Source organism: Plectropomus leopardus, chromosome 5, assembly GCF_026936395.1.
Source record: "Plectropomus leopardus strain MGB_pleo_1.0 chromosome 5, ASM2693639v1, whole genome shotgun sequence".
In the NCBI taxonomy this organism is placed as follows: Eukaryota; Metazoa; Chordata; class Actinopteri; order Perciformes; family Serranidae; genus Plectropomus; species Plectropomus leopardus.
In genome coordinates this window covers 26741231-26757471 of record NC_142180.1, presented here as the reverse complement: position 1 = coordinate 26757471, position 16241 = coordinate 26741231, and the positions used below count along the sequence as shown (strand labels likewise).

Genomic DNA, 16241 nt, shown 5'->3' with positions numbered 1-16241 from the left:
GCAACAGTGGAAATGCTACGTGGTTTTGACTCATTATAGAGAAATGAGCGTGCTTTATCAACTACTTGCTGGCTTTCAGTACGTTACTTCAGCATTCCTCTTTGTGGTATACAAACAGAAAAAAAGTTATTGAAGGTACTTATATGTAGTTCTCAGGGGAGCTCAACAGTGGGCAGTTCCTTTCAAGGAGTCCCCAGAACTGTTGGGTCATGGCAGGTGTGTTGCTCCGGACCCAAGGAAGCACAGTGCTGAGTGTGAAGTTGTTTTGAGAAGCGGCCCTCATGAAAGCAAACAGCTGTACCAGACGTCAAGCAATAGGCCCGTTCCAAGAGGCATATTTTGAACAGGCACTGCACTAGTGCTTTGAAATTACAGTATAAGCAGTTAATTTATGTCTTTATCTACAGTATGAATACGCTTTGAGAAATCTGGGGCCGGTGATATGGCTTTGATTGCTTGCATCACATAGGCCTATACAAGTACAAATATAGCTCTGTCAGAGCCATTTTCGGCTTTAATATCTGTTGGATTCTCTGTTATCACTGCATTTGTTGCCAAGCAACCCACTTTCAATGGACATTATTTTAGGAGTTTCAGTGTCTGAGCCTAAAACCTAAATGTACTTGTAAAACATACCATCAGTGTTATGGCTTTAGAGAAGTTAGACTTCATTGTTTGTATCTATTAATTGTGGCAGATTCAACACTTTGTTCAGTGTTTTAACATGATTACTGTGCACAAGTTAACATGTTAAAATTAGCATTCAGCTGTGGCTTATTGCTGGGGCTACTTTTGGACTCTCTCCACTGATTAAGGTGATGTCATTGAAATGTCCTGATTTTCTGCAAATTTTTTTTTTTTTTTTATGTGATCAGGCCTTAAGAAAGCTTACATTATTTAAAAATGTTAACTTGGAGGTCAGTTTTTGTTGGATGCTCTCATAACTTTGTCACTGGTTGCTCACAACTTCTACAGTATCTACTGATTTCTTGGTAAAATCAGACTTAGGTAAGTTACTGTAGCTTCATTTGAAGGCTTCAACTTCAGGGTAGAAACCCCTCGCGTCACATGCAGAAATTGAAAGGGCGCTGAGCAGGGGCTGCCTCAGTTGGTTAGTTTTTAGTCACCTAAAAAGCCCACATATTAAAAATCAGTATTAGCTTCAATATATGTTTTGACATGAACAGTGATTTTAGAACGGAGGAGTTTCTGAACTACTGCTGCGTTGGCCAGGTAGTGTATAAGATAAAGCTACGAAAGTATTCTAAATATAGTGCACATGTCAACTCACAATTACTTTTTGGGGTTAAAATACATTTTGCTGCAGCCTCCGTCCACAGCAGTACACTGCTTAGCTTCTGTGTTGGTAGACTGGGTTTATCAAAGACACGTGCAAAGCAACACAGTACATAGAGGAAGCATAGCAGAAATGTCAGATAGGTCGGACCATTGTGTTTAACTATACATCTAAATATATATATCTTTAAGTATTATAGTTATGGTAGAAAATAACATTGGAAATAAACACGTTTGCTGATTTTACATATCTCTGTGATTCAAATCAATTGCCTGTTGTCTCCCAAAGGTGTTAGTACAACGCCATTGCTATTTGCTCCATTTGGCCCAAAAAAGTATTTTCTAGTTTGGTCTCCATATGATGCTAGTCCCTGTCTGTCTGTCAGTCTGGTAAATGTGCTGATTCTGAACAGACAGAAGCCCTGGTGGTCAGAGGGGCCAGACAAGGATGGCCTCCTGGTTCACACTGTAAAACTACATCTGCTGCTTCCTGGAGTCGTTCAGGAGCCGACCTGAAACAGACTGAGCTAACAAAAAACACACACCTCGAGATTTACTGCCTGTGTTGTCCAAAAATTAATTTAGCTTGAAGCATGCTGAAAAAAATGAGACACAGTTAGTTTTCACATGTGGTGCTGGTTATTCTCTGTATAGTGGCAGTCTGAAAGAAGACTGAAGTGGTTTCCAATAAGAGACGCCACTGTGGTCCAGGAAATGACCCAGTCCCTGCCTCCAGCTGGTCTAACCTCTCTGCTGAGAGTTGGTAGTAAATATATCAAACTATGTTACATGGTTCCAGCCATTCTGTCTGCACACACACGACTGATACTAAAACTGCACACAGACAACTGCAGCTACTGCAGTCTGCAGGTCTGCTTTAAAATATAACCAGAGCCATGAAACCGTCTGAGAGACGTTAATTTCAATTTACAGCCACAGAAATTTTTAGTGAAAAGCAGAGGTAAACCGATATGAATGTCTCAGCCAACCGGATGATAATGAAATGCTAGACTGACAGGCGGAAAGACGAGAGAGGTGAGGGAGGTTTGCGACAGCATGAAGGATTCACAGAAAGAACGTATATTTATATAATTCTTCTAAGTGGCTAATAGTGTTTGCAGCTCCCTGACAGAAAATGATGGGCCTAGAAAGAAACAGATCCATGTTCAAATGCTTGTGTGAGCCCGAGACAACCCAGCAGGGAGGGAGAGATTTAAAAATGTGTAATATATAAATAAGTACCTGTGCGGTGGCAGGTATGACTGCCAAAAGCTCCTACAGAGTGCATGGCCTGATAAGACGACTCGCTCATCCCCAAATCCTGTCACCATTAGCATAGCTGCTCCTCAGACTGCAAGCATCGCTAAATCCCTGCCCCAAGTACCTGCTGAGAGCAGCTACCTCTCCCTGTCCTCCTCCCATCCTTGCTAAATGAAAGTAAACTATGTATTTGGCTGGTGGCTGGTAGAGTGAAGCGCCGTGCTGTGTTAAGCCCCATTTCATTGCTGTCCAACGGAGCAGCTGTGGATCCTGAGGTCCTAAACCCTCAGATTGATCCAAAGGGCGAATACACACAAATATAAACCAATTGGAGAGTGTTTATCAATTTACAAGATGACCGAAGGAGCAAAGCCAACTCCTGATTAACTGTTCCAATTGTGATAAAATGTGAGAGGTTTTTGCCATCTGGCTCTGACTGTGTGTGTTTGCATCAAGTGGAAAGGGAAAGTGTGTTGACTTACTGCCAGGGTGATGGTTTGCTGTATTTATTAGCTCAGAGACGCTGACCTCAGAGGTCAGGGAGGGGTCAAATGCCTTGTGGCAGACGTACAGGGAGACGTTTGCTAGTGGCAAAGACTGGGAAGCTTGAAAGGTGAAGCTGCCAATCTGTTCAGCTGTAGAGCGGCTAGCAGAGAAAGTTTAGCATGCAGATAAGGACAAGTATGTTGGAAGAGACACAAGTGGGGACATCAACAATATAGACATACAATAGACACTATGCACTGTTACTATAAAGCATGGATTGATCGCTATAGATGCTGTTTGCCAGCTAGTTACAACAATTATTGCATTATTGCCAATAAATCACAGTTGATGTAATTTAAACTGAAACTTTGGAAAGCTGCCATTTATTTATTTATTTTATTTATAGGACTAAAAGGGTTTTTTTTAAAATATAGTAGATTGGTTACGAATTAAACCCATAAGGTATCATAAAAGAGGTCAACTAAACAGAACTTAACTTGTATGTAACTTTTTACATGTTTTAATCATTTTTTATTGCTAATGGTTGAACAGATTGCTACATGACATAATAGCCACTAATAACATAGATTTCCTTGAAGTATGCCAACATGCAGAACCGTTAACAAGAACTAAATGGAAATTGCAAAACTAAACTAAAAGAGTAACACATATACTAAGTTTTACACTTGTGCTTTCATCCTTTATTGTTGTACTTTTACTCTGTTTTTAGTTATTTTGCTTATTTTAATTTACATGTATTATTCTCTTTTAATGGTCTACTTTTAGTATAATTATATGATTACATTTTACCAAAGTTTTTATCAGTTATGACTCTCATGACTTTGTAGCTTTTATTGTTTTTTGTTCTTATTCTCTCTCATTTTAATTTTTCCTTAATGTGGGTTTTAATGTTAGTTTTAAGAGATTTGATTCACCTTTATGTTATGCTCCACCTGGAATGAATGTGCTCAATATGTTTTTGGTTGCATTCTACAAACACATCATAGGACAGTTACAAATCAGTTAAATTCTTAAAAGAATTAACCCAAAAAATAAATAAATAAATAAATAAATAAATAAATATTATCTTAAAATACAAGCAAATTTGGTATGCACTCCAAATTTACTTAAATTGAATTGCTATTTAATTTCACGCCATTTTAATCACCTTGATGATGAATATTACTCATTTTGTAGTGCCAGTGCAAATTTTTCTTGTTCCAGTTTATGGGAATTTGAGATACATTTCTTGTCTCATTTCATGGATGTATGTTATCAATAGTTTAGATGCAGTTGTGTGTGGTGTTTCAGTGGTTGTTGCAGCCCTTAGGCTCGAGTATATGGATGTTCTTTGTAAGTCCTTTGAGTTTAATGCCTGAAGACGTTTTCTGACCCAAACATAGCTCTTTCAATGAACTTAGTGGGTTGTGCAGGATTTTACACACTCTTCAGTTTTAGAGCACTGCAAATTTGTTTGTTAAAATGTAGTATGTAATATCAAATTGGGGCAAGGCTACTTACTCAGGCACGTATTTAAAGACACCCAAGTACATGCAAACTCACACACAGACGTGCTGTAGAGCACTCTTCCGCAGTCAGCAGAAGTGTCGGGGAGACTAGGTGGTCAGCTCAAATCTTTCCATTTCAATTTCATCCAGTGGAGCAGCTTTCCCTGCACACTATTTGCAGGGTCAGAGAGGCTCAGCACTGCTTGCAATAAACCACAATATGGCTGCCAGCAAGAAGAGGAGCAAAAAAGCTAACAAGAAGAAATGTAGGAAAACTTGGCAGCTTAAGATGTCTTGACCTTGAGTCCACTGTTGTTTGGCCAGCCAAGAGGAGAAAGTTCATGAGCTGGTCAAGTCAGAAATGTAGGAAATGTTTACAGTTTCTCCTTATTCTGTGTTGACTTTGTATTAGCTGAGTCAGACAGGGGTCGGAGGCATTTATGAAATAACAGCTCAGGCACGAGCACATCCTACACACATATACAAGGTCAGACAAGTAAAAAGGAACAGGAGACATTTGATTTGTAGGTTTTGAGACTGGACTTTGTGAGTTGTGGCGCCTTTGTGAGTTATGACCAAATGAATCAAGGCTATTCAAGGCTGCATGTGCACATCCTGCAACATAAAGAATAATGAAATCTTTACATAGTTACCCTGAATCCTAACCATCTACCACATGCAGTAAATCCACTAACATGCATACAAACAAACAAAAACACACAGGCCACAGGCTTTGCATCATTCAAACAACCTGGAAGGCAAGAGAAGAGATGCAGAGAGAAAGAGAAGCAGCAGCATAAATAATTCCCCCTCCTCTGCACTATCAGAGGCAACAGTGCTGGCTGCCAGCCACTCTGACTAGGAGGCCTGTTGCTATATTCATTATGTTAATGCTGAGACAACGCTGAAGCAGCCTGGATGAGATTACGCCTCACTCTCTGGCCCACTCCACTGTTTGGAGAACGCTTAAACTCTGACCTGTTAAGCAGGGACGCACCAAGCAAGTGTTTGGTGATTTTGCACTTCTTCACCACTTAGCCGTTGTCCTGCTCCGCGAGGGTGAGTAAGAGCGGGAATCTTCTAAAACGCCAAGAGGAAGTGGGGATGAATTATTCAGGATTGGAGTAACCTGATGGCACTTGGCCTACCTGTGCTCTCATCATGCACACATTTTTACAGCTCTCACTCTTTCAGGAAAAACAGATGCAAACACACTCGATACACACACTCAGGTGGTATGAATACTTACATGAGCAGGCACTACATGGATGCATACCTGATAACCCCTGCCTCTATTAAAGAGAAAACCAAGAGAATGTGTAGCACTGGGAGGCAGAGCTGGATCTGAGATGGGATCGATACTGCTGCAATAACACGGCTATGGCAGATTTACAGATTAGCCCATTCAGAGCTCCTTTGCTTAGATGAAGCTTGAGCTTCAGATCTATCCCAGCAGATACCGAGGCCTTGATCAATATGCAAACGTCAGCTGTTACTGGTGCTGCCTAGTCCAACTCTCATTTAGTTGGCATTTTCACAGGAACATCCAAGGTTACCGCAGAATTATCTGTAGATTAGGAGTGCGAAAAAGCACTGTTAGGAATATCATGAATACATGCATGGTGTTGGGTTTAGGACCATGTGTAGGCAGCATGTGGGGGTGTGCAAGCATCACAGCTTGATTAAATCATCCATTAATTCAATTTTAGGCTTTTGAATAAGACTGATAAGCTGACTTCAGGGCCCCTAGGAGCAAATTCAATGCAGCAAGTAGAGTTTAATGAGCAGAGGCAAAAGGCGAAGGGGAAATATGAGACATCGTTATGCAGTGGGGTACCATTTCTCACACACATTGGGAGAAATGGGAGACATTGTAAATCTGTTCCCTAATTTCTGAGGGTCTGATCAACTTTAAACGAATAAAAGTCTCTAATATGAATGCATTAGATGCACGCATAGAATTATTTAGTTGCAAAGGCACACAGATTCAATATATGGTGGAAATATTCATACTCATAGTTTGTATTTCAGTGTGCGGCCTGGATTTCATCCAAAAGAAAATCCGAATTGACCTGCTCTGTCCTGAGCAAGCAATAATATCTATGCTGTGCTTGTGCTGTGGAACTGGTATTCATGGTTTGCTCAGTGCAGAGTCTTGCCTTACCTTAAGCTTTGGATAGTGCTGTGTTGGCTGACTGCCACTGTTTCTCTATCTCTCGCCTTTTCTCTCCAGGGATGACCTTTTCCGCGTGGAGTTGGACATTGTTGCAGGAGACGAGATGTTCTACAGCAAGGTGAGCACCTCCTGGACAGATACTCGTAGTATTTACAACTTTTGGTGTATGTACAACTTGTCATTAGGCTGGAAAATGTCATTTCCTACTACAGAGAAGTGCAGAACAAGCTAACCAGGAGTGCATGTGTGTTTTTGTAATGTATAGAAAAGGACGTGGGAGTCGAACAAGAATGACATCAGGATCTGCAGGATGAAGGGCAAGCATGAGGTGAGACAGTGTGACTGTTTCTTCATCTTCTCCTTCTTTTAAAAGAAAAGTATTCTCTATGCATTACTCTGTGTGTCTCATAACAGTGTGAAAACAACACATTAAACTTGCATTATTTGATAGTTCTGGCCACATAGGGGTAGTTACACAACCTGTAAACACACCATTTGCATATTATCACCTTACACAGTTAAAATGGCAAAATATTAGCAATGAACAGTTGTTTATTTACACATCCAGTAGACAAGGAGCAACATAAGCATTGATTCAGAGTAACTTTTCTTGCCTCCTGGCAAATGTGGGACTAATATTCAGTCTCCTTTTAGCTCTCCATCAACTCCTGAGGGATAATTAAATGCTGAATGCTCTTCTGTGTTCACCAGCTAGTCACTAACTATATCTGTCTGCTGCTGGGCAGGTAGTGTAGAGTGGATTTACGTTGTTCAAGACTAAAGAATAAATTGTCATTTAGAAGACAGAGAGGTGGATTTAGATTGTAGATCAACACAGTAAAATCTGATAAAGAATCATTAACAAATTTCCAAGAAGTTGCCATAAGAGGGCTTTCCGAAAAACCTCCTTGGAGCATTCATAGAACAAAAACTACAGTTAGAAGAAGTAATTAGAAGCAGTTTAGAACAAATATAAGGCATAGCATTTTTTTCTATGAATACCCTCAAAATAAATCAATGACTGTGCAAGATTTTTAGAAGTATATGATAGTTTATACTTCTTACCATGAATCATAAGTAATGACAAAGCATCACTTCCACTTTAAAACAACAGAACAGTAGTTTGCACTTAGCACATTTTTAAAATCAAGTATAATGAAAAAACAAGATTTTATTGATGTGAAGTGCTAAAAAATGTGCCGATATCAGTTTAAGTAATTAATAAAACAAAACTCTGGCTGAAAAGCAGACTTTATAATACCATTTGTAGCATAAAAATCTCTCCATGAATTGATTTTTAAGTTACTTTAGCATTTCATTTGCATTTTACTTACTTTTGCTTGAGGCAAATTTGTTAGAGTTGTTTCTCTGAATATTTTCAATCAATCAACTGCTTTTTAAAACTGATATTTTTGGTAAAAACCCAATGCAAAAGATTAGATGCAAAGGTTTTGTGCAGCAGAATTACAGATCAAAATTACTGGCTGTCAGGTTGTTAAGGAAACATGTCCAGTCACTCAGAGTTTTCGCCCGTTTTTTTACACACATTAAGGGCACACGTCTCACCTTTCAGTGAGGAGCTTTTGGTTTCATGTGCAAGTCGTCTGACTGTCATGCCTGCTGGCTCAACCTCAAGAGGAGGAGAACTCTGACCACATATTATCTCATTGTCCCTGCTCGTCTGACACATACGCATCAATCAGAAGAATAGAGACACTCCTACCTATACGCAACTTGTTCCACCGTCATGCATCAAGAACGCGTTTTTTGCCCTCAGAAATAGCAGGTGGGCGTCAGGAAACTGATGCGATGAGGAAGTGATGGGGTGAAACGTCCCAGCAGCCACCAGCAACCCACGCCTGAATACCTCTTATATCTCCAACACACACACACACACACACACACACACACACACACACAAACAAACACATCTGTAGCCGCTATCTGCCACACATAAACAGCCCGTATTCAGTGCATGTGTGTGGGTGAATGTAGTGGTGACGGTTTGGCGGGGGAAGCATGGGCTCTGTCCCCTCCAGGCAGAGGAAAAAAATGACTTATTTAACACAGCGAGAGAACACCTGACATTAAATCTGTGTGAGACTGTGCCAGACAGAAACACAATGGAGAATAGAGGGACAGAGACAAAAAGCTCAGCTGAGAGGAGGAGAGGGGAGGAGGAGAAGGGAGAGGTGAGAGAGAGGGAAGAGGTAGATAAAGAACGAGAGGAGAGGGAGGGGTGTGTGGGTCCTTGTTGGCCGGCCCTGAGGAGAGCTGTGGGGCTGACTGAGATATGAAAGGTCTTCTTGCCCCTAATGACTGTGCTGCCTGGTAAGACCGTGAGTCACACGGCAATGTGAGGAAGATAAGAACACTGCCAGGTCCTCTCAGTCAGCTCTCTGGGCGAGGATGCATATAAATGAATGTGCTTGTGCGTGCATATGCACACACGCACACATTTAGTCACACACACACACTTCCCCACTGGGGTACAAACAGTATGGATTTATAAAAGCTGATAAAGTATTATTTTCAAGTCACTAAATGCAATAATTTTCATTCCAAAAAACAGCTCCCGAAAAAGTATTAAAAAGTTGGAACCACACATATATGGCAATATAATGTAATCCTGTACAGCACAAACTAACAGCCTCACAAATTACTGGTTTTTTTGAACACCTCTTTGAAAGTGTAGACAAAAATGCTACATTTTAAAAGGTACCCTGTGGTGTTTTTGTGTTGTTGAATTCTGTGGGTTTTTTTGCCAAAATCCATTGTGTTAAATGCATTTCTTTTCTCATAAAACATTTATAATCAAACATTTCTTTTGAAACATTTAAAAACCTGCATTGGTTACATTAACATTTGCTAGCTTGCTGTCTTCTTAGCCAGTAATGGAGCTGTGGAGCCATGTTTTGATAAGAGGGCCCCTAATCTTCGGTGCAGTGCATGCCCATGAACACACACGTGCATGTGACAGCACACATTCCTGCAAGTGGTTTCACATTACTCCACTGATTGACAGGTGGCTGTAATGTGCCAAGAAAAGTAACGATACACCATCAGCAACATGCAGGAAAGAAGAAGCCACCCAATCAGGATATTATCAGCCCATTATGTGGCCGTTATCTCTGGTTAAAAGCCTCATAGATGTGGGTCAGTGGGGTAACACCTACACATTGTTTCAAAAAGCCTTTTTTAGCCTGTTCAATGGCTGTTAGTAGTTTTTTAGGTTTTATTTTCACTTTCTTTAGGTTTAGGCTGATTGCAAATCTCTGGGCTGAAAAATGAAGCAAACACAGAAGTGCCAAGTGTTTGAATGGCCACTCGAGGCTCCTCCAGAAGAGAGTCAATTTCCATAGACCCCGATGTCAAAATGCCCAAATTTACAGCAAAAATCGACATATTTATTGCCAGGTAAATAAAACAGTTTTGGTATCTAATGACAATTTCTCCCTCCATGACAACTGTACAGGGATGCATTTTTATATTTATGCATTTTTATATTATATTTACACATAATTAAGGGCAGGGCTGCTTTGAGTAACAGGCTCTCTGTCAGATCCGGTCCTCGCTCCTCCACAGCGCCAGCTAATCGCCCAAATATGGCCACCTCTGGCACCAAAAACATAAGATGGTGACATTCATAATGCGGAACTCAAGGCTTTAAAATGGGCATGCATAAACTAACATCACAGTAGCTACGTCCATAATTTTTACAATTTTTACACGTGGGACTCTTAAGATGTTTTTCGCCCTGTGTTTGATTTATTTTCGTTGTTTAAGCTTCATATCACAGCAGAGAAATATAATGTGGCCCAGTACTTCAATTAGGAGACCATCCATAGATAAAATAACTACATTTGAATTGGTGATGCTGTGAAATTTAAATATTATATTAAATATATATTAAAACACATACCTCAAAGTAAACTTTAAAAACTGTGAAGACTTTAGGACAGTCTTTCAAAATAAGTTGTAATGTGAATGTGATGACCAAAAAAGTGGAACATTTCACTTTTCTTTTTATTGAGCAATAACACCTTGGAAACTATGATAAGAGACTACATATCTCATGTGAACTTGCCTGTCAAAACACAGATGTGTTCTACTTAATATCTGGGATTGATTTCCTCAAAAATGCAGCTTGATGAAGCTTGGCTTTATCGTGAAATGCCTGAACGGTGCCTTTCTGTCTTCATATTTAAGTATTTGACCTTCTGTCAACAAAGAATTACATCATGGGTTAAAAAAAAGCACTGAAATAAGCTCATAAATTTGTATGTTTGAGCTGTGATGGAGCCTCTAAGGCCTGGAAAAGACATCATTTAAAATGTATTTTGATGTTGACTAAATGGTATGAATTTTATATCAGAATATCAATATTAGAGTGATGTATTGTCTCGCCACAGTGTTTACTGCAGGGCTTTTGTATTAAAATGCATTAGATTGCTACAGGTGTTGTTTTTGTGACCCCCTGTTGCTGTTTTGCTCATCATGTTGGAGGTCGAGCTGACTGAATATTTAACCAAAGAACGATATTTTTCTCACTCTAATGCATGCATACACACAACCCTCATGTACGGTATATCTTTACTGTATGTTCATACATATTCATTATTTTTCAAGTGCTTTTTTTTAATCTGCTCTCTCTTTGTTTCTCTCTCCTATGCATACATGAACACAATTAAAAGACAAAATCCTATCTGTCAAATAGTCATCTTCTATGTGCCTTCTTCGCCCTCTGTCCCCTCCCTTTCCCTCTGTCTCTCCTCCACGTCTTCTCCTGAAAATGTCCTGTTCTGCTTCGGGGATGGTTGTGTCAGATGTGATGCATTCACCACCTCGTAATTGGTTTTGTAATTAAATGTTTCTGCTTGGTTGATCACAAAGGACATAGTATTCTCTCTAATTAGGCTGAAAATTCAATATCCTAATTCTTTTCGCCTTGTCTCTTCTCCTGTGTTGACCAAACGATTGTTGATGAAAGCAACAGTCGGACCCGCTGTCACTCACTCTGCATATTCCCGTCATATCTCCCTTTTGTCCTTTGCATTCTGCTGTCTCTTTATCTCTCCTGTATTTGCCCTTTTCATGTTGTTCTGTCATTCCCTCCTTTCACCCTTTATCTTCTCATGAAAGCGAGATAGATGGTGAGCCGTTCCCCAGAGGTGGCGCTGAGCCAACACATCGGGCCATGGCAGTGTGGCATGTGCATACACGCAAATGCAATTCCATATAGAGCGCTTTTAAAGAGCGGTTGGGCATCGTTATAAGCAGCACTTAGCGAGATTGTTTGATCAATATTGCGTTGATCGTGCCCTCAGAGGAGCTAGGGGTTTTCAATCGTCCAACCCAAATGCCTTTTCTGGGTTGGACAGTCTGAAGATTCAGTTTCGCAGCTTTTTCTTTGGCTCCCAGATTAATCAATTTGAAATACCACATGTGGAGTCACTTTCATTCCTTCTAGTTGTGGCCTTTTTTCCACACCATTTCTACATCTGTAGATAGCATCTTGTTTTTTTGCCTTTACCCTTTAGACATTGTGCAATGTCTATTTAAATTTTTATGCTGATGTTACATATACCTGTACATTAAAGTCTAGCTTCCAATTTATTATTCAGATTTCCCCATGTTTGGGACATTAAAGTTCAGCCGTAATTGTATCTTTAGCATCACAGCAGTCCATTTTTATATTACCCAAAACTGTGGACTTTTGAGACTATCATCAAATTCATGACATGCTGAGGGACAATAACAGCAAAATCATAAAAAAGAATAAAAGATGATTCTGCACACTCAGTTACAGTGCAGCGCAATGCAATGATGATACTGAGTTTTCCATTAGCTTTCATCAGCTTTCCAGATGTGTGTGCAGAATTTCTTTCTCTTAAATTACTTGTAATACTTATTTCCAGTGTTCAAGAGTAGTGAACGAAATCTAATTAAATTTTCCCTGGGTCCAGACCTTTAAATCCGCCCACTCCGCTGAGTACGTGTTGGCTGATTGGAAACGCAGTGAAACAAGATGATAGTTCTCTGATATCAGGCAGAATTAAACAAGTGGTATAACTACATTTTGCAGTAACTTGCTGGTATTTCAACTACATTCATATTTGCTAACAATTCAAGTAATTACTTTTTGAACATTTTTTCTGTAATAGTAGTACACTGTAAAATCTGACAAGTTGATCTTACCCAAGATCATCTTGGAAATCGATTGCCTTGAAAAAGTAAAGTACATGTAACTAGATTTTTTTAAGTTGTTGCTACTTAAAAATGATAATTGGGTGTTCGTTTGACCTAACTTGATCATGACAAAGAGGATTTTGCCAATGATGAAGTCGTGAGATCTGCGAGTTCTGTTCTGTTAACATGTTGAAGAAAATATTAATATGACTGACTAGTTGCTAAAACTTAAAAGTATTGATTTAATCAAACTTGTAATTTTTAAGCTGCAACGTCACAACATCAAGTAAATATAACTGCTTTAAGTGCTGCTTTAACTCTAACTGCTTTTGTTCTTACACTTTTCCATCAATAGTGTTTTTTATATATGACCTATGAACAAGTGGGCACTTATTTATTATTTTTGTAGCATTTTTGCCCTCATTGATAGGACAGATAGACAGACAGGAAAGAGGGGAGAGAAAGGGGGTACAACATGCAGCGAAGGTTTCCGCCTATATGAGGAGCACACACTGTGTAGTAAGCTAGAGGTCACCCTGACAAGTGGGCTCTTATTGCAGCTCAGTTAAGTGGAGTGGCATTTTTTCTGGCATGTGAATGTTTTGTTTTTGTTCGTTTGTTTTTCATAATTTCATATCACATGCATACTATTATTTTGATCATTTTTAGTATCAGTATTTTGAACTGCATTTTCTATGAAGCTTTTGTTTATTAAACTAGATGTTTTTCCAAGGGAGGCTTTACTGTATTTCAACTTCTTCCAGTATAAAGTAATTGGTAGCTTGCAAAGCTACATTATCAAAATAGCTTTGCCAGTTTGTTTCTCTAGTGATTTATCCTCAGTTCCTCATATGTTGTAACTGTTGGGTATACTATGTATTTGGACCATGGGATTTCTCAATGTGAACTGCATTTCCAGTGTGCATAAGGCAGAAAATGTTTTATGCACTTATTAGCTTTTGTTAAAACATTTATCCTAACGAAGGTGAAAACAACTAGCTGACTTTATCATAAAACACCTGCATTGGAAAATAACAGTGCTGAACCTTATTTATTCCATATACCCCCCCCACCAAAAAATATTTTTTTACATGCATGCATACATTATCACATGTATTCATCACATTGTGACAGATTGCCACCGTTTTCTCTGTGTGTTGTCAGACACAGAGCTGTCCAAGGGTGACTCAGGTTAAATGTTGTGGTCAAGGATTGAATGGTGTGTGTGTGTGTGTTTCCATCAGGGAGTGGAGCTCAGCTGACCCCACGATCTGTAGGTCTTGCTGCAGGTCGGCTCCACCGCTGAGGCTGCCACATGGCTGACTGGCCTGGAAAAATTCTCCTGTTTTCTCTGTTTCTTTCTCTCTGTCTCTCTTTTTTCCCTCTCTCTCAATGTCTCTCTTTCTCTTCCTCTGTCTTTATTTTGTCGTCCTATCTCTATTATCTCACTTCCCCTCCCTCTCTTCCTCCCTCTGGTGTCTAATGTTTGTTTGTGGCCTGTGGTGTGTTCAGTCAGAATTACCATCAAACTGAGACGAAGGGTTGCAGAGGGACGCGGATTAGCTTTGACATGCTGAGTAAGACCGCAGCACTCAGAACAGCACATTGCTGCTAATTTGGTACCGCCGTTAATTTATCCTCCGCCCACATGCGCAAAAGCTTGCACACACTCGCTCTTCCTGTCTTGGGGAGTCACTGTGTTTTTGGTCAAAATGTGCGTCAGGTATTTTTCTGAGAATGACAAGCCTGTTGTTAATGAGCGAAGAAGAGGGCTCGCCAAATCTTTGCAAGTGTGTATTGTGTATACAGTGTGTGTGTGTGTGTGCATGCGTGTGTGTGTGTGTGTGTGTGTGTTAGTGTGTGTGTGTGTGTGTGGGTGGGTGGGGGGGAGTTCTGGCTCAATGGTGGCTCTTGGCAGAGCAATGCTCTCTTCTCCCTGGTCGCTAACATCAGGGGACCAGCCAGGCATGTAATGGAAACTTTGGAGATTTAGAGGAGCAGCTTGCTAAATACGACCCCCTGATGTACTACCTTAGATGGCTCCCATTGTACGAACATAGCTAAAGCAGGTCATCGTGATAACTTATTACATTTTATGAGAGAGTAAAACATGCTGTGGTTGCTCTTAAAGCTAAAAAATAAGCAGCAGATTTTACGATGCATGCACCTGTTTTGTATTTTGGTTAGCGCAAACATGGTAATGCTGATTGTAGCCGGAGGTAAAAACCACATTCGTTTAGGTTTTGGATCAAGCCCCATCATTAGAACAAACACTGAACCCAGGTTTAGACCATGAAAAAGGTTGTTTATCTGCTCAGACTAAAGGTCGAGTTCCGGACAATAGATAGAAAGCAGATGCCGAATGTGGAGCCTCCTCAGTTTTAATAGTGTCTGACTGCTGCAGGTTGTTTTGAGCAGATGTGTTGTAGTAACAGAGAACTTGTTGCCAATCCTTGCACTGCGTGTGTGATCACTTGCATTTGAATGCTTTTAGATTTGCGTGTTGTAGTGTGTCTATGGAAAATGAATGTGCCTGTGCAGAGAATCCAAAAGATGACTGCACTTGCTCGGTCAACATCTGCAGTTGAACTAGCCTGGCAAACATCTGCCTTGAGCAAGAGACTGATTAAAAGCCTGCTGCCTGCGTAGCGTCTAGTTTATTCAAAAGCATATTCGCATATGCAAACTTGCTCACAGACTGTACACACACTTGCACCCATATCTTCTCACACTCTTCCGCGTCCTTCTTTAAATCTCCCCTCCATTCACAACTACGTCCATATTTGCACTCAGGCGCGTGCTCCTGTGTAATTCATCTGTGCTGCAGATTAATTTTTCAGAGCCCAGGCAGCTCTGCCACTGTCAGTAAGAGGAGCAGGAGGAGGAGGAAGAGGAGGAGGAGGGCTGTAGTCGTCTGGGTCTCAGGAAGGCTTGCCAGCCAGCACAGGTGGCGTTTTGTCTGGATTCTGCCCAGGGAGCGAGGGAGCAGAGAGGAGGAGGAGGAGGAGGCAGAGGGGAGAAGAAGAAGAAGGAAGCACCAGGACATACAGCATTTGGATTTAAATATAATTGTTTAATTCAGTGATTTAGCACTTGATCCTTTGTAATTGGTTTATTTTTTAATGTGGAAGCACAGTGAAACCCTAATCCTCATGTCTGAATTTGGCTTTGAATAAAGAAATACCCATACCTGAAAGTGCCAAATCGCTTCCTAGGATCGATGATTAAGGGTTAATGAAAAGCATCTACGCAGCAGGGGATGAATTCTGTTGATGTCTACAAAGTGAAAATGCTATTCAAAATTCAGTATTTGAAATGTTATGAAG

At 40.2% G+C, this 16241-nt stretch overlaps 1 protein-coding gene across 2 annotated transcripts in view; it reads left to right on the top strand.

Annotated features, from left to right (window-relative positions):
- The window catches only part of sema6bb (sema domain, transmembrane domain (TM), and cytoplasmic domain, (semaphorin) 6Bb), a 172787-nt gene that overhangs the window by 90936 nt on the left and 65610 nt on the right, over positions 1-16241 (top strand). For both annotated transcript variants that reach the window (XM_088077846.1, XM_042481817.2), the window contains 2 exons: positions 6784-6844; positions 6992-7054. In XM_088077846.1, coding sequence (XP_087933972.1) covers positions 6784-6844; positions 6992-7054 — 124 coding nt within the window. The remainder of the gene's footprint in view (positions 1-6783; positions 6845-6991; positions 7055-16241) is intronic.